Below are 27,346 nucleotides of genomic sequence, written 5' to 3' on the forward strand. Positions count from 1 at the left end.
CGCGCACATACAAAAAAAAAAAATCCACAAGTTCTTTAAATGTGTCTTAGTCATGCTCAAGAATGCAAGAGTACATTTCGTTGGGTTTTTTTTTTAAATCCACCAATTATAACTGATAATCCAAATTAATTGTACTAAGTGTGAAGTGGTTCATGAATTCCAGTTCAAATATGATGTTTACGCAAATGTAACATGCAGACGTTAGCTATTTCTTCATCCTTCGCCACAAATATGAAAATTGTTTCCAGCAAATGCAAGGGGAAATTTTTTTTTTATTATTCTGTTTTATGCTGACTATCTTGGTAAACTTTAATCTTGTGCCTTTTGTGGATCTATAAACAGGTGGTTTGTGAGATTGGTGCTTGTGTTCTCGTTGCCTGCTAGGATTTTGCCGTTAGCCAAGTTGGCACGTCTGTTAATATGATCATAACTGACTAATCATACATTCAGCTAGAATGTAACTTTAAACTATTAAAGTTCACCTAAACACTAATATAATAAACACTTATGCTGCATTCATGACAACTGGAAAATATTTTGAACTTAGAATTTCCTACTTCCTACATGAGGGTGTTCAAGCAAATTTGGAAATATATGTACATTAAGGGTAGCGCTACACAATCAAATCAAAATCATGATATGTCAATTACTTAATCTCAAAAGGCTGCAATTTATTACAGTTAATATACGCATTTTCAGAAATTTATATAGAGATTGTCAATAATTTAAGTTTTTTTTTAAGTTTATAAAGATGATTTGTCCAACTATTTGCCTAGATAAATAAATTTAAATAGAAATTGCAAAATTTAAATAATGAAATGTCACAATGTATAAAAAAATATATATATAAATACAAATTGATTTGTATGTATATATATATATAAATACAAATCCTGTTAAAAAAGTCTTCACTGTCTTCAAAAATAGAATTGAAGACTTGACTCAGATTGGATAACGTTGAAATTTGTTTAAAAGTGGACATCATAAGCTGCTAAAAAAAAATTATGATAAATCAGCTAAAAAAAAAAACCTTGCCGAATGGCGATTAACATTTTAATTTAAGAAGTATAACCCAACATGTTTAAAAGATTGCTAAAAGAAGTACCAAACTTATTTATCATCACCATCATCATCGGCACCACCACGTTTAAATGATGTCACATTTTTTACACTTTACGAAATGAAGAGCTTTTGCAAATGGAAAATGCACCTTTCCAACTGGTATGTCGGAAACCTCTTGTTGCTCACTCGGTCATGAATGCAGCGTTTGTGTTCGTAGAAATTTAAGGCGCAGCCCATACTTGTCCAGTTACACTGTATGTAGAATGATGTAGTTCACATAAAATAATAGTAATAATAATAATAATGTAACTGTGGAGAGTGAGAGGTATTTCTTTTTCATGAAGTCATTTTAACATCTAATTTAATACATCAATTATTGTGTTTTATATTGTATATATTATGTGTTGGTATTAAAAAAAAAAAAAAAACACTATGTTTTCGGTGACAATATAAAAAATATTGACCAGATTTCACACATTCCTGAATTTGTAAATATGTACATGAAAAAAAAAAAAAAGGAAATGATATGAACCATTAAGATGTCAGATTTTATGAACACACTGAGCAAAAAAAAAAAAATTATATGGAAAATTTATATGACACATTAATTGGCTAAATTTAGCAGACCAACCGTTTCGATCCAGCTTAATGGAGCGTCATTTTGTTCATCTATTCTTTATAACACGTATACATGGTGTAAATCTTCTCAGTTTCCTTTGGTCGAAAGCGAAATGTATACTATGAATTCCCTGGAATTTCTCAAACACGACATCAAATTATATACAGTATAACAGACAATATAAGCGATGGGCGTTCAAGTCAAAGTAGGACTTTTAATTGTGTAGAATAACAGAACACAGTTCTGAGAGTAAAAACTCCCTTTATTTCTCTGTATAATCCCCTGCTACACTAATGCACTTATTCCAGCGTTTCACTAGTGCTTGGATACCATCAGGGTAGAAAGATTCCTCAGTATGCCGCAGCCATGATCGGACTTCCTGTCTGATTCACGCCTGAAACGGTGACCTCCTAGGAACTCCTTTATCAAAAATAGAAATGGCTTGGAGCGAGATCAGGACTGTACTGGGGATGTGGCAATAACCCCCAGTCAGGTTCCTATACCATGCAAGTGGTGTTGGTAAATGACTGTGTGTACAGTTCCCACAGACAGATGCGTCTCTTTCTTCCGCAAGTTTCTAACAAGTTATAGTCGAATGACTGCAGATCGTCGGTCACAGTCCTCTTTAAAATGTTTGCACCGTTTAAATGTCTAAGAGACTCATCTGTAAATATCAATCACTTTCACACCTTCATTCACCAGAAATTTCATCACAAGTCCCGGTTTGACTTGAACGCCCCTCGTAGTCACCACAAAAAAAATGAAATGAATAGAGACTTGGCAGACCTTGTTGTATGAAATGACTGCTTGAGAAGCTCACCACGTCACACGGCGTGGTGCTTCACGCACAGATGCAGTTTGAGTGGAAAGAAGGACACTTGCTGGTCCAAACCCCGCCCCCTTACAAAAAATTAAAAACACCCCATATTCACTCACAATCACTTGCTACCACAAACCCAAAACCAGTTGGGTTTTTCTTTTTGCAGACGCAGCACAACCACAGACTACGCAGTTCTGTGAGGTCAGTACTCTTCAACACTCCAGCAGTGCCTTTAAAGTTCACAGGGCCGTACACTCCTATCTTACACGTGGTCTTACAGTATTAAGATATAGTATTTACATGTAACGACTATTTCACTATTTGTCATACTATCATATAAGTGCCGAAAATCGATAACATTGGTATATGTGCACTATCTAGTTCAAATAATGTTGAAAGCTTTAAAAGTAGTGCAATAAATGCAAAAAAAAAAAAAAAAGGTTGCCAATACATTTGGTCCTAAACTCCACAGAATGCCACCAGAGAATACTGTACAAAACGTTCATCATGACCGACGTGGTGTATTGTTTTATACAGGGCATAAAAATGTAGTGCATTTCAATACGCCATGAGTGTCCCCAAAGTACGAACACGACAAATCCTTCACCTGTTGCGCGTGTGTGTGTTTGATCGAGTGTGTGTTCAGATGAGTATTTCCACCATCTCGTTATCTACATCTTCCTGCTTTTGTGCCGGTGATTGGGGTTGAGATTGGGGTTGTTGATGAGACTGCACCGGAGCTCTCCTCTCCAGAGTACTGTTGTGGAACACTGGAACGTCTGATGACAACAACAAAAAACTTTGATTATAACCACGCACTATGTATAAAATATGAAAACAGATATAAAACAGCTTAGATACTGGAGATCCCCTGGCTAAGTGTATACGTGCAAGTGTAAAAGACATGGCCTATTATGTATTTTTTTTAAGGGAATAAAACAAATATCGATACATAAGGTTGTACAGGGAGTCCCCGACTTACAAACTTACAAGTCCTTAGATACGAACGGACTGCGGTTAAATCGCGGAAGTAGCTCACGTGTATTGAACAAAAAATAGACACTGCAGTGCACCAGATACCAATATTTACAATTATACACAATATTTTCAGTGTGTAAGCGAATGTATAAAATGTTTTAGTAAGTCTGGTATATTGTATGTGTGTGTGGGTGTGGGAGAAATGAGTCAGAAATGAGACTAATTCATTAAAACCACTCATTTTAATTAATTAGTCCGGGAGCACAATGATGTCCTGTAAAGCTGTCCTGATGGAGAATAATCTTAAATTCAGAAAATCCTCTGCAGAGTTCACAGTCCAATACAGTGGAAAACAGCTCTGAGACACAATGATATCAGGGATTGCCCTCTCGATTTAAAGACGCAGAGACAACGCAGTTACATTTCACTGTGAGATCTATTTCCCTAGGCGTGGTTATGGTTTTTGGCCACATGATGGCAGGGAAGGGAAAGGGGACAGATTGGTATGCTTTACATTGTATATTTGTGTCAAAGGCGTATAAGACTCGCATAAAGGACTTAAGAACAAAATCGGACTTACGATCGTGCTTCCGGAACAGAACTTGTTTGTAACTCGGGGACTACCTGTATAACTTGTACTGGGCCACTTGTATAACAGGAAATGCACTTTGCTTAACGTGAAGTCCACTTTGTTGAAGTTTAATTGTTGAACTTTTAAAAGGTATTAGATTTAATGCTACTAGTAAAAAGCTTTTTTAGTATGTGTAGTACTTGCTAGTATTTGTCTTTGATCAATCAACTTGCGATAAACAATGACCGCTTGTTAAACACAAAAATAGTAATTGTACGGCGATTAGGACACATACGTTTTACAGTTATCCCACAGTTACCTGCTAGACGGTCAGGAATGTAGACAGGACTGGGGCTGCTGATGCGGTTGTTGGCTGCTACGCTCTGCAGCGCCGGGGTGCTGGGTTTGCTGGACTCCTGACTCTTGTCCGTCTGCGTACAGCTGTCCCGGCTGCCTGTCTTCGAGTGGGCAGTGGCTGGCATCGGTGTGGAGGGAAGCACCGGAGACGGGGAAGACGAAATGGACTCTGTCCTCAAGGAGTCACCTCTGAATTCTGGCCCCAATAATACACCTGTTTAAATAAAAAAAAAAGATGTTTGACATTTTATTCAGCCATTACTGATCATGTTTGAAAAATGTTGAATTTTTTAATTTGAGGATGGACACCTTCAACAGTCGAAACTGTTCAGCAAGAAAAAAAAAAAAAAAAGACATAAAACACACACGTGCTGTGAAACTTCACCAGAATTTCTGGAACAAACAAACCGTGCATGTTGAGACATGTCAGCAGACACACCAAATCAACAAAACAATCTGTTTGTTTGCCAACGAAGCAGCAAAAATGATTTGTGCTTATTTATTTCGCAACCTCCACAAATACCCCAACTGAACTGGAGGGACGAACACTGGAAAATCATCTACCCTTAATATTCTTCTTTAATATTCTCAAACGTTTCAGTGCACCCATGCCCACTGTAGGCACAGACTTCCATCTGCCTCAAGATTCGAGTTGTTTTGTGCTTTTCTGCTCAGTTGTAGAACGTTTTCTCATTAGGCACGATTGATTTGTACCATCCCAGGAACGATGGCCCAACCACCCAAGCCTCTCCCCCGCTGGCCAGCATTCACATTATTTTTGCGCCCCGTTCTCGGGTCTGCTTGTGTTCTCTGTGTTTGGGGTCAAGTGTTCTCAGGGACAAACCCAGAGCCCCAAGCTTTTTGTCTTTTTTCCACACCACAGAGATTACAGTGTGTGAAAATCTGAAGAGATCAGCACTTTTCTGAAATACTCTTGACCCCATCAAACGACCAGTAAGCCTAATTTTCTTTCCTCGACCCATTCCTATTTTCATCGTAGAATGTTAAGTGTCCTTTCTTACCCAGACTGCCCTTCCAGCTGCGGTCCTCCTTGCGTTCCTCCGTAATCGGGCTACTCCCGCTGAAGCCCAGTGAGTGAGAGAGCAGGCCTGAGCTGCCCAACCCGCTCGAGCCCGTGGCTATGGACATGAGGGACTTGGAGGGACGCATGGCCGACGGGCCGTCGGATTTGCTGCCTGGCTCCTTTCGTGAACGTTGGTGCAGCACCTTGATCATGGCGTCCTTTTCGATGATCTGCGCGTGGAGGTTCTTGATGCGGCTTTCCATGTCCAGGCAGCGGCGGTTCGCCATGAGGATCTCCTCCTCTTCCTTCTGAATGCGTGCCTCCACCGAGGTGTCATAGCTGCTGCTGGGCGAGTGGCTGATCATAGCTGATGACGTGTCTCTGCAGTAGAAAGTCATGTATATATAAACAGACTGTAACTAGAAACTCAAACCCAGTAGAAAAAAACTTTCACCAAGGTTTAATTTGACCAGCTGTAACACAAAGTCTGGAAGAACGTTTCCATAAAATGGTAAAAGTACATTTTGTCATTTTACCATCAAGAAATTCCACATAAAGCCATGATCTAAGTGTTCCCAGATTACTGATAATATTTTTTTGAACATGCAACGTTGCCAGCGAAATTTACACTTGCCTCCGAGCACCACAAACAAATCATCGACTTTTTAGCGTAATTGTTTCCCCATGCAAATGTCCTAACTTTGCCAGTGCTGATTATCTGTAAGATTCCAACATTAACATTATTATTATAGTAATGATTCATCATCTGTACTTTTCTTTCTAATCGTTAGAAAAACGTCACTAGATTTGATCATAAACAGGCCCTGGCACATTTGACTTCCAGCCTGATTACCGTAGTACAGACAGTAACAATAATGGCATTGTTGTCTCTGCAATTTCAGCTGGTCACACAGACCTTAGTTAAACTCAACCACAGGGTAATGCATGAAGAACACGCTATATCCCACACCAGTGTGTGTGTGTGTATGTGTTTACCTTTGCGTAGCAACAGATGCAGCAGCGTCCAGGGCAAACTGTCTCATGACGCTCTCCTCTAAATATTTCTGCTCCCACTTGGTCATGTCGGCCTCCAAAGCCAAAATCCTCTCGTCCTTCTCGCGCAGGTGCTCCATCAGGGTCGCCGTGCTGTACTCGGGACCTGAAGGGTTCTGCGAGCTTCCAGATCTCTGTTTCAGAACCAGTAGAGGGAATAAACTTAGATTTGATCAGAGCAGAAGGTTAGAGTCAATTGACTTGTGTACTAGTTACTCAAGATTTCATCATTTATGTCTGGTAAGGTGGTTATCCAACATTTTGCTAGAGAGCACCAGAAAAGTTAAATGGTTCTTTGTTCCTCAACTGACATCACATGCCTTAAATCACCTATGGATTGATTTCAATAGTATCTATCATAGCGTGCTATTTAGTGGGTTAGTGTGCAGGGTGGGATTTAGCCGCAAGATTTAGCCACCATTTAGCAGTTTAGCGTGGGATTTAGCGGTGGATTTAGTATCTATTAGAGCGTACCAGTTAGTAGTTTAGTGCGCAGGGTGGGACTTAACATGGATTTAGTATCTTGTAGAGTGTACTATTTAGTAGTTTAGTGTGCAAGGTAGGATTTAGCCATTTAGATTTTGCCATGGGATTAAGCCACTTTTTAGTAGTTTAGCATGCAGTGTGGGATTTAGCCATGGATTTAGTATCTATTAGATCATACTATTTAGTAGGGTAGTGTGCAGGGTGGGATTTAGTATCAGTTAAGGCGTACCATTTAGTAGTTTAGCATGCTGCGTGGGATTTAGCAGTGGATTTAGTATCTATTAGAGCGTACTATTTAGTAGGTTAGTGTGCAGGGTGGAGTTTAGCCGCAAGATTTAGCCACCATTTAGCAGTTTAGCGTGGGATTTAGCGGTGGATTTAGTATCTATTAGAGCGTACCAGTTAGTAGTTTAGTGCGCAGGGTGGGACTTAACATGGATTTAGTATCTTGTAGAGTGTACTATTTAGTAGTTTAGTGTGCAAGGTAGGATTTAGCCATTTAGATTTTGCCATGGGATTAAGCCACTTTTTAGTAGTTTAGCATGCAGTGTGGGATTTAGCCATGGATTTAGTATCTATTAGATCATACTATTTAGTAGGGTAGTGTGCAGGGTGGGATTTAGTATCAGTTAAGGCGTACCATTTAAATTAGCATGCTGCGTGGAATTTGGCATCGGATTTAGTATCTATTAGAGCGTACTATTTAGTAGGTTAGTGTGCAGGGTGGAGTTTAGCCGCAAGATTTAGCCACTATTTAGCAGATTAGCGTGGGATTTAGCAGTGGATTTAGTATCTATTAGAGCGTACCATTTAGTAGTGTAGTGCGCAGGGTGGAACTTAACATGGATTTAGTATCTTGTAGAGTGTACTATTTAGTACTTTAGTGTGCAAGGTAGGATTTAGCCATTTAGATTTTGCCATGGGATTAAGCCACTTTTTAGTAGTTTAGCATGCAGTGTGGGATTTAGCCATGGATTTAGTATCTATTAGATCATACTATTTAGTAGGGTAGTGTGCAGGGTGGGATTTAGTATCAGTTAAGGCGTACCATTTAGTAGTTTAGCATGCTGCGTGGGATTTAGCAGTGGATTTAGTATCTATTAGAGCGTACTATTTAGTAGGTTAGTGTGCAGGGTGGAGTTTAGCCGCAAGATTTAGCCACTATTTAGCAGTTTAGCGTGGGATTTAGCAGTGGATTTAGTATCTATTAGAGCGTACCATTTAGTAGTTTAGTGCGCAGGGTGGGATTTAACATGGATTTAGTATCTTGTAGAGTGTACTATTTAGTAGTTTAGCATGCAGGGTAGGATTTAGCCATTTAGATTTAGCCATGGATTTAAGATCTATTAGAGCATACTATTTAGTAGGGTAGTGTGCAGGTGGGATTTAGTATCAGTTAAGGCGTACCATTTAGTAGTTTAGCATGCTGCGTGGAATTTGCCATTGGATTTAGTATCTATTAGATCATAATATTTAGTAGTTTAGCGTGCAGGGTAGGATTTAGCCATTTTAGCTGATTTTCATTTACTTTTACCCCTGTATGAGAAAAACCTCAAAGCTCCTGTTATGAAAACCTCAAAGTTTACGTCAACGGCAAGCTAAAAAAAATTGCATTTTTTGGACCCAGACTAATGTCCTCCAGGACTAAATGCATTAATTAATCCCTCTCTCCATCTGAAATCAGTCCAGTCTAAAAAGGGCTTTAGAGTCCTGAAGGATTTTGCAGGAGAAAGGCACCATTAACTTATTATAGATTAGTTTAGAATACTGTGTATAGAGACACACTTTCTGAATCGCAGCGTGTTATTGAGCTGTCATGGCTAAAACTTTCTCCCGTAGCACTCTTGAATAAAAGCATACAGCTCCAAGGAGAAATCGAGTATCTGGGCCTCTAATAAGAATCCCAGCTGTTTGTTCTTCCTTTTTTCTCTCTTACTTTCTTTCTCGTACTCTCTTATACACACACACAGACATCCAGTGCACAACCTTTCCCCCAGATCCCCAGATTATGGGTGATGTAAAAGAACCAGTACACTTTTGGATTAGACACAAAGGAATAACGTAAGTGGAAGAGAAGAAACACAACATCTCCAGTGGGAGGATCGGTTCCTGATGACTGCACCTGAGCTCAGGCTACGTCTGGCGAAGTGCTTAATGTGTGTGTGTGTGTGTGTGTGTGTTTTGTACCTGTTGCATCCTGAGTGACTCTAGCTCTCTCTCCAGCCGTGTGCGTAGCCTGTGCTCCAACTGCTCTCGCTTCTCACAGGCAGCCTGTAGCTGAGCCAGAGCCTGCTGCATGCGCTCCACCTTCTCCACGTAGACCTGCTTCTTCTTAAGCTACACACACACACACACACACAGAGCAGGAGGCAGGGCTGTGAGTCCCATTCATCCAGGTGATAAAATTACAGCACGTGTTACAGGACTACAGTGATACAGTTATGATTTAATTTGATTCAATTTGATTCAACAAGATTCAGTTCAGTTCAATTGACGTGTCTTCATGATAAATGATTTTAAAACATTTCTGCCGAGTCAAAAGACCACCTTGGCAAATTCAATTATTAAACTATATCTCATGAGATTATAATAAACCAAACACAAGCTTATTAAACCTATTTATATCCGTATCCGAGAGAGCCGGAGTGGTTTTCCGGTTTTACGTTACACCCCTAGCACACAGGTGAGCCTCGTTTAACTGACAATATACCTTACAATACCCCCCTTTGTGTTCTTCAGACTCCTCCCCCTTACCCCCCCAAAAAAAGAAGAAAAAATGCTACTTTCGACTCCACCAGAAGCAATAATTGTGGCCCAAATGAATGGCCCGATTTAGCTCTGGCGGCTCTGCGAACTAGAAGAAGCAGAGAAAGAGGACCAGTATGCCGTTTCCATTTATTTAGACAGGGCTGGCTGGATGAGTGGGTGGGGGGGATTTTACGAATTCAACCATCTTCAAGTTCTTTCATGGCAGACAACTCAAGAGGCTTTGTTCGCTGGGACAAGCGGCTGTTTGTGACAGGGCCGGAGGAAAGTGGAACAGGCTGGCGCGTTCTGGGATTGCGGATTGTTCAACGCTGGCCAAAAGGCCGAGCCAGTTGAGCCGAGGCATATTCTCCAAACATGCTTAAAGTCTTCAAGCTCATTAGAGTTAAAAACCACACGTACCCTGCTGATGTTATTCCTGCCCTCCTTCGGGTTTGGAGGTTTCTTGGATTGGATGACGGCTAGCGGTTCGGTGCATCTTTGCTGATTGTGCATCCACGGAGTCGGTGGATTTTTTTTTTTACAGACTTAGTTAAAAGCAGGGAGAAAAATGTGCTGATGCAATTTCGGTTATCTAATACATAGCTGGAAAATATTTACAATGCATAAAGTGAAGGAACAACCTACAATTTAGGACCCCCTCCTGTCAGTATTCTGTCAGAACAGCAGGAAACAAAGCATTCTCTTGTGCATAGCTTAATGACTCAGCACACTCGGAGCAATAAAGTGAAAAACCCTAAAATTCCACAGTGGTCCTCCGAGAGGTTTCTTAAGCTTTAAACGAAAACAGATATTTCAGCCTTAGGGCGAAGAGGGCGAAAAAGTGTCCGCAAGAGGGCCCACACAAACACACGCTGACAAAGACCTTGAAGGCGCTCGGTAATTAATCCCAGACGTGACTGAAAACATGCAGCTTTGGTACCCTCGTACGGAACGGAAATATCGCTGAGCTCACCTCCTCCTCCAGTTTGACCACTTTAGCCTGAGCGTTGTTCAGGGCCTGGTCGCGGATCTCGATGTGCCTGCGCTGGTCCTCGTTGGTGGAGCGCAACGCGTTAAGCTCGATCTCAAGTTTCTCCTTTTCCCGCTGCGTCTCTTTGTCTAAGGAGCAGTGCAAGGGAAATCAGCTTAGTCCAGGTTGCAGGCTATTGCAAACAAACCATGAGCCATGAGCCAAAAGGCATGAAATTTCCACAGGGATAACTCACTCTGAGCCAGGAGCTGAGAGATGGTTTTGCGGTTGTCCTCTGTGCCCTCACATTCTTTGGCTGCTAGCTGCTTGTTGGCTGTTTCCATACGCTCTAGAAAGAGGACATTTGAAGTTAGGAAAAGTAGGCATGTGAGAAAACAACATTTTATATGTTGACCAAGGTCTTGTCAGATGTAGTTGACTGCAAAGAATTTAAACAAGAAAAACAAAACATACATTTGGATCCTGAATTCAGCTCTATATTGCTTTGCATATTAAAATTCAGAAAAGAATTAAAAGTTTGTTGTGTAGTTTATAGTTTTGTATTGTCTACAGTACTTCCTTGAAATGTACTGCAACTCAACCACCAAAACTCAAATTGATTGCCGTAGAATGGCTAAGTCTTTTCTTTTACTTCAAAAGAAAAAGAAAGACCACTTCAACAAAAGAGGCATTATATCACGGGGGTTGCCGGGTTTTCGCAATCGCAAAAACCTTACACGAGGAAGCGGGCCAAACGTTAAAACAATATTTCCCGCATGTTAAGTCAACCACACTTAATGATGAGGATTCCAGGAGCAAATGCCCTGCTTCTTAACATGCAGTGGAAATTTTGGTTTATCCTGAACGTCCTAAAGAGGCAGGGACTCTTTTCTTCCCCCTTTCTGTGTTTGCTAGAACTGTACAGCAAGGAATGAGGAATATGGGGAGGAAGAAATTAGTGCAAGAGTGAGAAGGAGAAATAAGTGAGGAGGGGGGAAAACAACTCTGATTTTGGGACTCCCTGTGGACCGAGTCCGGGCTCAGTGCCATAATTCAGCGTATTGAACTGCTCTACTCTACTGCTCAAAAAGAACACTGTGTGGCACAACGGTCGAGGTGGAAAGAACTACAACAACTTTTCGAGTGATATGTTAACTGTGTGTGGTACTGTTTAAACATTAATCTTTCTTAATCTTTATGGCCTTGACAAGATGCCAGGATGTAGGAAAATCATCTTCAGAAATGCACATTATTTAGGACATAAGCTCATTTTCATCTGTTTTTAATATTTAAAGTTCTCATTTAATTGTATTGAAAGTGTTAAGTTCACTAATCATAGATGTTCAAGTCAAACTTGGACTTTTTATTGCGCAGAATAAAAACTCCTTTATTTTTTTATATATAATCTCCTGCTACACAAACACACTTATCCCTATGCTTGGATACCATCAAGGTAAAAATTTCCGGAGTCATGATCGTTGAAACTCCGGCCTCCCAGGAACTCTTTCAAACATGTGGAATGGCTTGAAGCCAGGTCAGGGCTGTACAGGGCTGTACTCTCTGATCTGATCGGCTAAGAGACTCAAAATCATTCGGGCAAAAAGGGCATGGGTTTTACCAGGAAATCACGCATCATGTTATGAGAAAATTTAGAGGTTCAGCTATTCATGGATTTCTGTGTCACACGACGGTCTGTAGTGTACCAAGCTACCCAGTGGAACCTTGCCTCTTTCACGGCCGCATGAACCCTGCTCCCAAAAAAAATACGTTCTCCTGGTGCTCACCTCTTAGATCTCTGTTGAAGTCGTGCAGCCTGCGCACTTCCAGCTCCAGTTTGTTCCTCATGGTCTTCTCCAGGGCTTCCCTCTTGGACGAGGACTTGGCCAGGTTCTCATAAGCCTCAGACACCATCTGGATCTCAGTCTCTAGCTACAGAGGAGAAAATGTTACGTTTATATCAAAATCACAGCAAACTTTTCATTTAACCACAACTCTGTCAAGCTGGAGCACTTACCTTCTGAAGCTTGGACACCTTCTCCCCACACACCTCCATCTCCTGCTTGAGTTGCCGGTTCTCCTCAGTCAGCATGTCCACCATTTGCTGCGCACGTGCTAACATGGCATAGGGGTCACCCTGGAGCGAGTGGGGGTGTGGGTAGTGCTGGCCTGGGCCAGGCTGCTGCTGCGACTGCGGATGAAACTGGTGCTGATGCAGGTGGAGGCCTCTGGGTGCCGAGCCATAGGGGTCATGAGGGAAGCCATGAGGCCGTTGATGAGACGAGGGGTGAGGCAGGCTCTGGCCGTATGGCTCGCCCTGATGAGAGCCAGGCCCCTGTGGGCTCCGTGGCCCCATTGTGAAGGGTGGTTCAACCTGGTGGACCATAGCTGCAGAAGAATGCGAAGAAGCCAGGATGCTGCTGAGAGTGGAGGACTGAGCGCGGGACAGTGAACCCACAGAGGTGACGGAGGACGTGGGGCTGTGCTGATGGATGGGCCTTTGGGAGTGTCCTGAGCTCTCTTTATTGGAGCTGAGAGCACAGAACAAGCAATGAGCAATGTTACACCATATTATTAACGTTTTACTACGAGAAACTGGCATCGACTGGTTATAGCTGACACGATTAATGTGGTTAATGACTAATTGTATGATAAATAGTTGCTGCTTCGTACCACACATGTGACACAGCAGGTGCTTGACTGAAAATATTTTTCACATTATCTTTGCAGTTTCTATAGAACTTAAAGACAAACAGTCAGGCTGTAACATGCACTAGGTGATTACTACAACTGGGATGGCATTCTTTTACTGTACGCCACAGTGGCTCTCAGGTAGATGAATTAAAGGAAAACAGGCAAAACTGGCTTTTCCTACAATGCCTGGCAGCATGTTCCAGCACTTCAGGGAAGGGCCAATCAACGGGGAATTCAATCTCTTCCCATTTCATGGCTCTGCAAAACACTAACTGTACCTGTTGATAACTCATAGGATAATTAGCTTTCTTCGATGTTTTTACGCTTTATTATTTTTCACAAAGACCTCATTTAACCTCAGAGCTGCTTATTGATCGTATAATCATGCTCTTTGTATCCAGTAAACATTAAATAAGCCTAAAATATACTCTAATATATTAGCCAACCTTTAAAATGAATTCCCCCTCCTGAAATAACATTCCTTTAATCCCAAAGTTCTCGACACTTAATTTAACCCACTAGACTACACCACAGGTAAGAACTTTTCTCCAGGATTGAAAGAAACTATGTCCCAAAAAAAGGTCTCAACAACTAAATCACTCACCGGAAAGAGCCATACTCGGGCGGTGGCTGGTAACGGACATGAGGGACGTCGGCTCTGGACTGTTGAGCTGAGCCTCGGTGGTCTGAATAGTAGTGTCCTGGATCTTGGTGCTGTGGATGGTGGTGCTGTTGCTGTTTGGGTGGTGAATGTAGACCTTTATAGGGGTAGTCTGGGGGCGGGCCGCGGTGAGGTCCCACTGGTTTGTAGTAGTCCCCTGGTGGTCCTGGGGGTTGAGGGAGCTGGGGTGAGAGTGGCGCACTGGTAACGGGTGCATGGGCTTTGACACCGCTGGTGGCCAGAGAAAGCTGCATAAGCCTCTCGCTGAGAGAGCGCACATGACCCTGCTTGAGGTCCTTCAGGCCATCGTCCTGGTGCACTTTGGCTGCACCAAGCCTCTGTACTGCGGGGCGGCCCTCCGGAGGACGTACCTTTGCATTGGTGACACCGGTGACATAGAAAGCAGCGCCCACCGTCGGGCCAAGCTGCGGTTGTGGCTGGTGGCCACGGAAATACTGTGACTGCACCTTGGCTTCCTCGTACGAAGGCAAGTCCTCAGGGTTCTGGCCTTGGGATCCGGCTCCTGCGCTGCCACCTCCGCCGCCCGCTCCTCGTGGGTTCATCTGCTTCTCCATGCCGTTGTCTGCCTGCAGCTCTTGGCCCTGTGGCTCCTGTCGGGCAATGTGAGCGACCATGGCGTGTTCGTCCCCCGGGCCCAGGAGCTGCTGTTGCTGCTGCTGCGGCTGTGACTGTTGTTGCTGCTGCAGCTGCTGCTGCTGCAAGGCAAGGTAATTTCTGCTTTCTCCATAGCGCATCTGCTCCTGCAATAGCCGCTGCAGGACGGTGTGGCCTCCGCCGCTCGCCCCGGTGTTCGAGGGCTCTTCGGAAACGGAGGCTGCCCCCCTCATTTCCAGCTCTCGCAATCCACCCACCTCATGGAAGGAGGAGCTTCGGCCGCGGTCTACGCCCCCTATGAATGAAACAGAGGGCAAGGCATTTTCCTTTTAATAATAATAATAATAAGAAAAAGTAAAACAAGAACCAACAGCACCCGAAGCACAGCGACAATTCAATGTCACATGTAGCCAACAATGATTGTGAAAGGAAATGATATGTAATGAGCTCAGAAGGTTTGCAGTAATCCTTGAGGAGCAGAATGGCCACAAAACAAAAATAATTCCAGAGGTTTCCATGCATTGACAGCTGGGTAATGAGATGCTCAAATGAGCCAATGGATAAAATCAAATAAGAAGTAGTTTCTTTGTGAAATCAGGTTATAATTTTTTAATTGATAAAAGGTGTATACCCAGAGTCAAAGCACGGACATCCACCCAGCAGACCCTAACACCACCAAAACAGCACAAAGCAACTCCTATTGTTTAAAACATGCAGTGCAGAGCAGATAGCTAACGATCAACATTAACTTCAAATCCAAAGCTTTGGGAGAAAAAAAATCATAATAAAACTAATATACAATATATTCCAACCTAGAATTTGTCAACCCAGGACATTACAGTATGTCATGTTGCGATTTTAAAGTTACAGTGAAGTGTTAAAGCATACAAAGCCATTAAGATGAACCCATTCTATTACTGTAAACAGAAAGTGCCATGGATATTTAGTGCTTTACACGACCCCAATCAATCAACCGAAAGAGACAGTTCAGTGTAGGGGAAAAGTACAGAATTTCTGTAACGTATCGTTAAATTGTTCTTAACACAGAACGGTTTCACTTTTTGGCCTTGCATGCAGCTTTGCAGTCTAGAGGTTAATGAACCATCTACAAAAGGTAGTGAAGGAGAATTTAATACATCTATTACTTTCTGATATTCTCCGCATTCTCAAGGAGGATGAAGCTTTTTTCCGAAACATCTGTGGCAAATAAATAAATGTACATCAAGTCAAGAACCGGGCCCATCGATGTACTGCTGCTCTCCGACAACACAGAGAGAGAGAGAGAGACACAGAGAGAGAGAGAGAGAATGAGAGAGAGACAGAGAGAGAGGCAGGCATAAAGTGACAGAGGGAGAAAAAAAATTGCATTTCACAATGGCATTCTTTTCCTACGCACCCACCCATCCACCCCAAAAAAAAACACATACAGTAACTTCCATTTCCTGTTGCTCTTCCCATTAGTTTTTATCCCCCCTCCTGTGCCCAAACTGCCTCTCTCCCTCTCTCTTTCTCTCTCTCTCTCTCCTCAGAACTATTACAGAGATGGCAATGATGATGAGGATGATGATGATGATGGCAGAAGAAAGAATGTTTAGCATTGTTGGCCATTTTAATAAATATATGGAGGTAGTTAAAAAAAAATTCCCAGACAAGCAATAAAAAACATGATTCCTAGTAATAAACAAAATATACCGGATAATAATAACAGTTATAATAATACTAACATTCTATAGTATAATACTAGTCATTATGAGCAAATCTCAGTTACTCTTAACATCATCTCGAGACATGCATTTTTTTTTAAACACTTTAAACACAAATGCGTCCCATCCTGTCCAGCCATCTCTGTTGTGACGTCAGGCCAGGCTAGGCCAGGCCAGGTCAGATCAGGCCTCCTACCTGTGTGGCTGCTGAAGCTGGCGTCTCAGTTCACTCTTGGCTGCTCATGGCGCTGATTCCGGCCCGGCTCGTCGCTCACCACAAACTCTTCAAGGTGCTCCAAAACTCACAAGCGATCCGAGAACTCCTGAACGCCCAGGCAGTCAACGACAGGAAGGCACTCTCACCAGCTAGAACAATGGGGGTGGGGACACAGACAAGCAGAGGGGGCTCTCAGAATATTGAAGAGGCCGTTGGGGGGGGGGGGCGGGGGGTTGAGGTCAGGAATGCGGAATATAGGGCGCTTACGGGACACACGTTTCCTGGCCGTGACACTACCCAAAAAGAAGTACCCTTGTTGTTGTTGGTTTTTTTTTCATTTTCCCTTGCAGATGTGTAACAGGGCAGCGTCTGACCTGAGACCAGTAACATGTCATAGTAAAGACTGGGGCCTGACTGGCTGCAGATCAGTTGACAGGAAAGAGAAAGCATTCGGTCTGAGAAAGGCCAAATTCAAACACAGGATGTGAGGATGTGCATAGTTTTAAAGAGGATTACTCAAGGGGATTAGTGCTGCTCTAGGCAAAAATAACACAATCACTATGGGAACTTAGTTGCTCGCACTATCCTACAAACTTTTTAGGGGGAAATCAAAAAAATAAATACAAATTTGAAAGCATTACACAATATGGAAAATTCTTTGAAACAAATATTCCACAGGATGCATCTGATTCCAAGAACAACCCCTAATTGAAGACGCCTCTTCTTCTGGACCGCATGTGGAGAACAGCGACCATAACAGTAACTCTCTGAAAACAACGAGAACTCGGTTCAAAATGGATCTCTGAGGTCTAATGACACGATCAGGGATGAGATCCGTGTCCTTTCCTTACTCGAGCACTGTGACGGCTTGTTTAAATCGCGTGCACACTTAGACAGAATGCTTGACTACGACTAATCATCCCCCAAAGACAGAGAAAAAACGGCACCCAGATGGCTCGTCTCCCTACACCCCTGACGCCTGACGCTGGAACTTGAAGTTCCTTGACTGATTCAGATAAACAGTTTATTCCCGGCCAGAGTGAATTCGTGGAATCCGGCATTCCACAGAGTCCGCAGATAGGTCCTCTGGCTGTGCGCGTTTCCGAACGCCCTGACCCGAGAGTCTTACCGTGGTTATGTCAATGACACTTTAGAGGCATGGAGTGTGTCAGCCTCGGTCCGGAGAACGACAGAAACGAGAAAATGTTTACACTTCTTGCTACGCACTGTTTAGACAGCCACTCCACCAAACCTCTGGCCAGCGGTTATAGATTTATCCAAAAATTTTGCACAGGTTACAACTCTTAAGTAAGTCGATCAGCAAGAATGTTCAGTTCTACTTTGGCTTTAACAAAGAGATTGAACATTCTATACAAGACAAATTATATTCTACACAATATAAAGAAATTAAATTCTACACTCTGTAAAGAATCACATGTTTAACTCATGGCCAGATCGATTCAGCATGCTGTTTCTTTAGAGTGAAGTGTCCAAATGATAACCTGCACCACAGGAGGAAAAATGAAAAGAGAACAAGAGTTAGCACTCACAATACTAGCACAATAGCCAAAAACGGATACTCCTCTCACCACAGATGCCTTAAATCCTTCCCTTTAACGGTGTCCTGCGTTCTACTCCCTGCACCAGGTGCACTCGCTCTTCCCTTCGCGCGCTCTGCTGCCGTTATGCCGATGGCCGTTTGCCGCGCTACCTGCCGCATTCCTTTAGGTGTGGCCTCGAGGACAGGTGAGTCTGGAGTTCAGCCAGCACCTTCCTCCACACCCTCATACCAACCTGCTGCGGTAACCGCTTCCAATCCAAATCTCTCCGCTCGCTTCAGATCGTTGTATGTGAGGTATGCCCAAATGATTGGGTGGGATCGGCGGAATTTTTTGAACCAAAAACGGCTAACTCGAGTATGTATTTAATTATCAGGGTTGTACCAGGGTAATCCTAATTATTTCTGTTAGGTGGTTACACATAATGAATAGAAGCAGTTTGTAGAAGCAGCTCACGCACAATGGGCCTCGCTCATCGAGCTGGATCACATTCTGAGCGTTATCAAAGCAAGGAATTTAATATTCCATGAATGTATTTCGTGCAATCAAGTTAAATTGATTTTTCAATTCTATTACACGGACAAATGTGATTTTAATGGTGTTAATTAAAGAACATACAGATAATTAATCAATCCATAATTTAAGACAATTACATGATGTATATATCTGTATATATATAAAGAAACACTGCAGTGGATCATTAGGCATACAAGTCAGGTTTCTTTAGCCACAGCGTCTTCTTTTAATGCTGAGCAACACTTCAGAGCCATGACTAAGTGACCGATAAGTGACCGATCTGGTATGTCCTTGCATGCCATCATCGGGCATTCCGAATATATCAGGTTTCCTTATGACACATTCCTGCTCGGGAGAGACCGAATGTCGGCGAGACACTTAATACAATTACGCTAAGCAGTTTCCCTAAGTGCTGCGTCTTCGGTGTCCATGATCTCCCGTCTACAGTTTAGAAATCTATTTTTATTTTTAGCTTTAATTTATAAATAGGATTTGTGTAATTTATAACCCTAGGATGTGTGTAATTTGTCTTTTTATGCGTTTGTATGCTGCTTAATATATTGTTTTTACTGGACCTACATTTTTACACGCAACCCTGTTTGTCGTTTTGTTCTCATGTCCTGCCTTTAGCTTACTGTGAGGTTTACCTATACGATTGGCGTTCAAGTCAACCCGGGACTTTGGATTGTCCAGAATAAGAAAACACAGTTCTGAGAGTAAAAACTCCTTTTATGTTTTTATATAAGCCCCTGCTACACTAATGCACTTGCCTGTTTCGCTTCATATCTGGATCGCTGTTCTCCCAGGAACTCCTTTAATCTCCCAAACATGTGGAAATGTTTTGGAGCGAGGTCAGGACTGTAAGGGGGATGCGGCAATAACTCCCAGCCAAGGTTCTGTGATGTACAAGGGGTGCTTGTGTGTACAGTTCCCACAGACAGTTGCAAGTTAGCGATGTCGATTTTCAAGGATCAGGCGTTCCACTCACTTAATGTTTGAGGGGAAATCCCGGTTTGATTCAACGCATATGTGCAAAATGAGTCACGAAAAGTATTACAGCTACAGTGGAAAACAATTAATTAATAATTAATAACCAACTGGTGGAAATTTTTCATTTGGTTTCACTTGCAACAACAAAAAAGTAAATTTATTAAAAAACAAGGTTTAATGAAGTTTATTTGTATTAAATGTCAATAACCAGCAGTTTATTTGATGCCCAAGATGTTACCTATATTTTGGGGCTTTTCTCTAAAACAGACCAATAACACACCCACACACACCACACACACCACCACCCACACCTCTAGCTATCCAAATTTAAGTCACCTGCCGAAAAAACGGAAACTCTGACAGGTGACGCAGATGAAAAGCTCAGATAAGACACACAAGCACCCGGCGCGCTCCTCAACCACACGAGAGTCTCTGCAAATTCATATTCTCATTATCTAGCCTTGTGACGAGCTACTTGGCAGATCTAGCGACGCTCGGGGACAGGTGTTAGCCAGCACTGGCCTTCGCTCAAACGATTTGTAAAGAAAGGGCCACACACACACACACACACACACACACACAAAAAGAGAGGGAATGACGGAGAGCCAGCAGCTCCAGACGATGCCAAAAAGCTTGGGATGCATTCTGCCAGACAAGTCCGAAAGGCAAAGGAACAATGGCCGTGCTACTTCCTCTGGAAACCCCATGGAGGTGAATCAAGCGTGACACGAGTGTTAAACAGCGTCGGCTTGTAAAGAATGATCCCTTATGTTCGGGATACCGCTAAACACGTCTCGCAAACGGAAATTAATTTGCAAGATACAAATCATACATTGCAATTATGATTTTTATTTCCACTACAAAACTATTTAAATTTATAAATATATGTAATGTAGACCTTTAACAGCCACTCCAGGACCAGCTTTATTACTCGTGATGCTCATAATGGCATTCATGATTTATTTCGATGGTAGATACTAATTGCCCAGACCGCAACCTAGATTTAGTAAAGGTCCAGTATGTTCTGAATGGAGACCGGAGTTGTGCAAATATTTACTCTTCATGCACAAGGTTCCCAGGGCCCCTGTGCCGACACTGTTTATTCTAGTAATACAGCGGGAATGTGGTCCGGTGTAGGCTCAGTTCTGGAGCTGGCACTCAGTCAAAGGTCCCTGAATAACATCACCTGACAGCCAAGTCCGTTTAAGACACCACATCCTGATCACAGGCTTGTTTCAGGAAAACGATTACCCTTTTTCTTTTTGGGAAACATCACTGTTCTTATGTATGGCATGTACACACCCAAGGTAAGAACGTGCAGTATGATCATATACACCGCTGCTTGCTGTACAGTAGTATACGTCGTCCTGACTTTTTTATCTGAACTCGTTTTGCAGCGTGTTTGCGAGACCTGTAAAGCAGATCACTGTGAATCAACACGATGACGCGTTACAGCCGGTATTGTTCGGTGGAGTTTATGCAGGTAATAGTTTGACAGAGCCAGAATAACAAGAATGCATGTCCGGAGACGGTCTTTCAACAACCCGGTAGAGAACTGCAGCAAGAATTAATTCCCGAACAATACGATATCCTCTAGAACCCGCCCCGATTTCCTGTACTTCGTGCACCTTCAGCATCATGGATTTGTGAGAACATCTCAAGCTAGTCATGACGTCGAATTGAATTCCAGATAAATGAAAGGTTTCCACCGTACCGAAGTGTTTTGGAATCGTTCTGACTAAATGTAATCAGTTCTCTGCACACACACACACACACTACTTGTTTCAAGACTTTCAAATTTAGCAAACCTTTGAAACATTTTAAACTCCACGTACGCAGTGCTGGACGGTATTAGTCTTCTGGAACTGACTCGATTTTTTCTCATATCAGGTCTCATAACAACTAAAAAATTTGTATCATTTCAAAGAATTCTTCTATAATCTTTCCTGATCTTTATTTCTTTCTACGTTGTTGAACAATACTCTATTCAACTAGGAACCTCTAACTATGGTCGATGGAGGCCGATGGGTGTCCATTCTATTTAGTCACAACCGTGGTAGGACCTCCAGTCAACATTCACACACTATGGGACATTTGGGAACGCCAATTAGCCTAATCTACATGTTTTTAGACTATAGAGGAAACCGGAGTACCCGAAGGAAACCCACCAAGCACAGGGGGAAAATGCAAACTCCATGCACACAGACCCTGAGGTGGGTCCAAGTGCAACCACCAGTGCTAACCAGTGAGAAACAATAATCTCCTTAGAACAGTTGATATTGAGATGTATATCTGCTACTTCTGCTCTGTAAAGCTTTATAACGGCTCTAATCTGGTTGTTAATTGGTGATTTCTGAGGCTGGTAACTCTCAGAGAACATCTCCTCTGCAGCAGAGGTAACGTTTTGGTCTTGCTTTCCTGGGAAGGTCTTGATGAGAGACAGGTTCATCATGGAGCAGTTCATCATATACAGTGCTAAATTCGAACATATTTCTGCTTAATAAGTACTTAAAACCACTTTATTTATGCCTGTTGAAGATCTAGTCTAGATCCCGTCTAGCTATTCTGTCATTTTTCTTTAATTCCTTCAGGGTTTTTTTCTCTTCTTTTCTTTAATAATGAATAAAAAACCTCCATAAAAACCAGACGGGGAACAAACCCAGAGCGAAAGTGTCGTCCTGCCCTTATCCAAAAACATGTTTCATACTTTTATCCTTTCAATCATATTCACACTCGTGAGAGAGACGTCAAGGACGTCACTTTTCAGATCGGGATGCTTCTTTCTCCTGACAGTAATGAAACGATGCACTTCGCCTCTGGCATCAACGGCAAATATTATCCAACGTTAAGGAGCAGTAAGGCCGCATTCCTTGAGCTCTGACACAACAACATCCTGAAAGAGGGACGGGAGACAAGCGTGACCTTACAGAGCCTCTGCCGAGGCGGCAAGGAACCTTGTGATGTGAGAAACATTCGCGAGCTTCACCACTCGCAGGATGTGTTTACATAACAGCTACATCTGTGGAGCCTTACTGGACACCAGATAACGCTCTTAACACACGGAAAACTCAAAGACCTCTAGACCTTTTTTTTTTTTTTTGGGATAAAATATGTACTAACAATGTCCTATTATGGTACGTTTAGCACAAAGTATAGCGAGGAAGAAAAAAAAATGTGTGTGTGTGTGTGTGAAAGAGTGAGGCGAGAGCGAGGGGAATAAAAGGAAAGCTATAGAATTCGAAGCACCTAGGAAGAGGAGGGAAGCCGAGACGCACACATGGCAGGAACAAAGCAGGAAATGCAACATTCCAATCTGGAAAGGTCTGGCACTGGGAGCGTGGAGAAAGTGTAAAGCGCAACCTCCCTTGGTGTCCATTACTCCCAGCTCAGAAAGATTCTCACACTGCCAGATTGAAAAGTAGGCCAAGAAACTTTGACACATCTGCTCTCACTCTTTTTCTCCTTGTCCTCCATTACATTTCCATGTTTTAACTTTTTTGCTCTTTCAGGATCCACAAATCCAGAGCCGTCCCCCTTTTTCGCCTGGGCTCCGGACTCTGATTGATTTCAGGAGATTGTGTTCCATTAAACCGGGGACTTGGATGGAAAGTCCTTGTTACGGACGTCGCGATGCATCACTTAGCGCTAGATTTACTACCAAGGGCTTAGTATTTACGACGTCCTTGAAAGGAAACAAATAAAGACAACCCGATCTACAAGCATGTTCAGCCTAAATGGTTAAAAGGAGCTCTGTGAAACCTGCGCCATTGTGGGAGAAAGAAAATACAGAGTGAGTCATTAAATAACTTTTCTCCCCTTCCTTCACCAGCTCCAACAAGGTCTCTATATTGTGGTTTTTCTCCCCCCGCAAGTCTCCGATACAAACCCAAGTATTCGGAAACACGGTGCTTTTTTCCCCCCAGCTCTGCTTCTCAGCCCCACTCGACCCCCTCCTCCTTGCACTCCTTCATCCAAAGCTTTAATGGAAAGCATGTGGTGGAGAGATGAGATCGCTGCTTCGTCTCTGTCATGAAAAGCGTGCGCCAGTTTCTCTCTCGGCCTTGTTCCTTTTCTATCTTGTGCTTCGAAGGAAGCGCATTTTAACGACCATAGTGGTGGTGACTGTGATCTGTGATCTGCACCCATTATTCTTCATGTAGCTAGTTTTGATCCAGAACTCCAGAACTAGTTAAAAACCACAAACCAAAATCAAGCAACTGAACCTGTTTTGGGGTCTGAGTCACTCCGATAATTGGAAAGGTATGTTTGGTGACAAGATCGAGCCTAACAACCGCATAAAGAAACAACAGAACTCGTCGCAAACTTTAGAGGTTATCCCGGAACAACGGAATCATGCATGGAAATATTCTTTAAAAGAATCAGGTTCCCCCTGTTCCCTCCAGTCGTAGCTTAAGCTTAGTCCCGGACTCCATATTAGCATTAAATCCTGGCATCTAGCGTATAGTGACACATCCTGTGGGAGACATGATTAATTCTAAAACTCACTCTTGTGATGTTTGTGTGTCTGGAAAACGGTGACCCGCTCCACCACAGAGGTGTCTGTCTCGTCTGCAGGGTGTGTGCTGGGCTGGGTTTTTATAGAAAATGCATTATTCGGTCCATGGATTATTCATCCTACTTGCCTATTTTTAAACATATTCAGATCATTCTTTATATATACAGTATATACGGGATATACATATACACTGTATTCTGTTTTTCTCTTAGTCATTTCTGTTGAAGCATAAGTTATCTACTAAATATATATATATATATATATATATATATATTTTATTGTAGGCTCTACATGATTGTAACTGCATGACTATCGTGTTACTATCCTTGCTACTGAATGTTTGAAGTTACCTTCAGAGGAAACCCGGAGTACCCGAGCACGGGGAGAACATGCAAACCCCATGCACACTCACCGAGGTGGGAATTGAACCTGGACCCTGGAGGTGCAAGGCGACAGTGCTACCCACTAAGCCACCATGCAACCCTGTCTGTCTGTCTATATATCTAATTATAATATACATCACTGTGCAAAAATCTTGACACCCCTCCCCCCTTCTTCCTTTATATTAAATAAAATTAACTTATGTAAATTAAATTAAAGAAACATATACAAATGTTTTACCTAAAAAGTGCCTATAGATGCGATTTAAAACCTGGTTGTTTATGCAACAACATCTGCAGCGACCTTATTTCCCCTCTTGTCTCTTCCAACCACTCAACATCCAGCAGGACCAGTATACTAACCAATCACTGGCCTGATCATCATCTGCACCAGTTTCTCACTGGTTTATGGCATAATTTAGATTTTTTTTTTAATACTTGAATGATTCCAAAAAATAAACATTCATCTGAAACAGGAAAATGAGAGCAAATAAAGTATTTCAGATAGTCTGGAGAACTATTCCTACTACATACTACATTAAAAATACAAGAAAGTCTGGTTCTTTGGAAGCAAAATCTGACGAAATTAAGCGATTCAAGTCTTTTCGCACAGTACTGTATATTATATTACGTTTACTCGCTTTATAAGATTCTCCCCTTTCTAAGAACAATGGACTACGCCTGTGATGTGCCGAGGTATGCAAGTGATGGCAAGTAATGCCAAAGTGAGCTAAACAGTCAAAAAGGACTCAGCTAATCTCTTGGATTTTCCCATTTAAAGCAGCGCATAGTTTGAAACGATGCGAGTTCATAGGCGTACAGGTCTATAAAGAAAGCTTCCCATTCAGTCCTGCAGAGCCTTTTAAGTGGCTTTGACTCTGGTCTATAGAACACAGCTTCATTGTAAAAAAAAAAAAAAAAAAAAACTTCAATAGTGAGTACAGAGTACAGGCGCTCAGTGGAAAAAAAAAGGAAAAAAAGCATTTCTAGACTGAGTCAGCAGGCAGAACTTTGGCCTCGTGCAAGAAAGAGGAGGGAGATGGGTGGCTGAGAGGGGAAGAGGGATGGAAAAAAAAAAGAGTTGGATGTATGAAGAGAGAGAGAGTGAGTGTGTGGTGTGTGTGTGAGAGAGAGAGAGAGAGAGAGAGAGAGCTGACATTCTTGCACTCTTAGTCAATGGCGCTAGGTACTTTTCTGGCGGACACTGACTGCCTCGACCACTGAACAAAGCCCCAGTAGAGACTGCTCACCGGAAGGAGGAAAAGACTGCCCTAATTGTGCTTCCAGCATTCCTTGTAACACTAGAACCTACTTACGGTTGAAAATGAGGAACTACACAAGCTGACCCTGTAAAAACCGGTCGTAAAAAAAGAAAAACTGCCCGTCTCAGAATGCCGCACAACAATCCAGAGAACCTCTCCGGCTTTCCCGGAAATTCCTTTATATCTCTCGCTTTGATTTCCAATAACACATGACCGCATTCCTCCCTCTGTGTAACGGTGCATATCTGGGTGCCTGTCTTGTCTGCACACACTTCCACAGAGTTTGCCAGCAAAGCGTGCTGAGATCCATCAATAGCTTCTCTGAAGTGTTCCGCAAGCCTGTTAATCATTGAGCAGAAATCTGCTCATCAAGGCATTCTGAAGGTGCTGCAGGGTCAGACCTAGTGACCCGGGCTACCTGGGAAATCTGGCACTTCTCAGATAAATAGGTTACAAGGTTGGAAATGATCTTGCATGGTTTGCTACAGGGCTTTTGTCAGACTTGGTGCTTGTGAAGAAGAAGAAAAAGAAGAAGAAGAAGGAATCTTTCACAGCTTACTAATAAACGCTTGACATTTTTACCAGTGAATACAATAAACAACCATGCCATTTCAGATCTCAGAGCTTTTTGATCTTCTGCATGATGTTCTGCATAAAAACAATTGTCGCCTGGAAGTCTGATTATCTCCCAAGATCTAAAGCATGTGATCTAAACCAGTTTACCTTCCTGCAGCACTTCTTGATCACCAGGTTAGGACTTCTGATCCGTCTCAGCTGGCGCCGGGTGAGAGTCCATACAGACCAAGTTAAGCAGAAGAAGAAGAAAAAAGTTGGAGATGCTTTTAAAAAAAAATGACGTTAAGATACAATGTTGCCTTTTCGAGTTTCTTTGTAGCGACCAGCTCGGGTTCATCCGCATCTCATTTTCGGTGGATTAAAAAAGTTTTCCAGGATGTGTGTGTGTGTAAGTGTGTGTGTGTGTATTTCTCTTGGGAAGAGAACGGGCTCTGCCCCTCCACCAAAGGCGCAACAACGGCAGCCATACTAAGCCCCCCCCACCTCCCACAGGTCCCATTTTTTCTAGTAAGTTTAATTCCAAGACACGCCCACGCGGGATTACACTGTGTTCTGATTGGCTGATAGAAACGTCGCTCTAACATGAAAGATTAAAAAGCGACAAAAGGCTTTTTTTTGTGCGCTGGTGCTTAAAGCTGCCAATCAGTAGGGGTGCTTTTTTTTTTTTTTTTTTTACATAGAGATTACAATCTTAGGATAAAATAACATTGGCATAAAAAATTAAACTAACTAATAAAACAATAAATAGATAAAACAACAAACAAATAAATAAATACTATCCATGATGTATAAAAAATATATATTGTGTTTATTTTAGATATGGTCTAAAACTGGCACATGGTTTAGGTCTGTTGCATGACAGCAAAAAGTCTACAAAAAACAATTATTATTATTATTATTGTTATTATTATTAGAAATCTAATTTTTTAGATATTTCAGCAATTTTTAGATATTTAGATATTTTTTTCTGAA

At 42.3% G+C, this 27,346-nt stretch overlaps 1 protein-coding gene across 5 annotated transcripts; it reads right to left on the reverse strand.

Annotated features, from left to right (window-relative positions):
- Positions 1-246: 246 nt before the first annotated feature.
- Positions 247-26,774, reverse strand: amot (angiomotin). 5 transcript variants are annotated; one of them, XM_053478105.1, is made up of 13 exons: positions 26,522-26,774; positions 16,555-16,724; positions 15,801-15,908; positions 13,984-14,950; positions 12,703-13,216; positions 12,473-12,617; positions 10,945-11,037; positions 10,692-10,837; positions 9,158-9,307; positions 6,428-6,618; positions 5,430-5,812; positions 4,370-4,621; positions 247-3,280 (listed from the first exon to the last, which is right to left on the reverse strand). In XM_053478105.1, the coding sequence occupies exons 3-13, from the start codon at positions 15,850-15,852 to the stop codon at positions 3,144-3,146; spliced, it is 3,030 nt and encodes a 1,009-aa protein (XP_053334080.1). In that variant the 5' UTR covers positions 15,853-15,908; positions 16,555-16,724; positions 26,522-26,774; the 3' UTR covers positions 247-3,143. The 5 variants fall into 5 exon arrangements, with proteins under 5 accessions (XP_053334080.1, XP_053334081.1, XP_053334082.1 ...); XM_053478106.1 differs by lacking the exon at positions 26,522-26,774 and adding an exon at positions 18,165-18,248; XM_053478107.1 differs by lacking the exon at positions 26,522-26,774 and adding an exon at positions 18,126-18,198.
- Between the last annotated feature and the right edge of the window lie 572 nt (positions 26,775-27,346).

Source organism: Clarias gariepinus, chromosome 19 (genome assembly GCF_024256425.1).
Source record: "Clarias gariepinus isolate MV-2021 ecotype Netherlands chromosome 19, CGAR_prim_01v2, whole genome shotgun sequence".
Classification (NCBI taxonomy): domain Eukaryota; kingdom Metazoa; phylum Chordata; class Actinopteri; order Siluriformes; family Clariidae; genus Clarias; species Clarias gariepinus.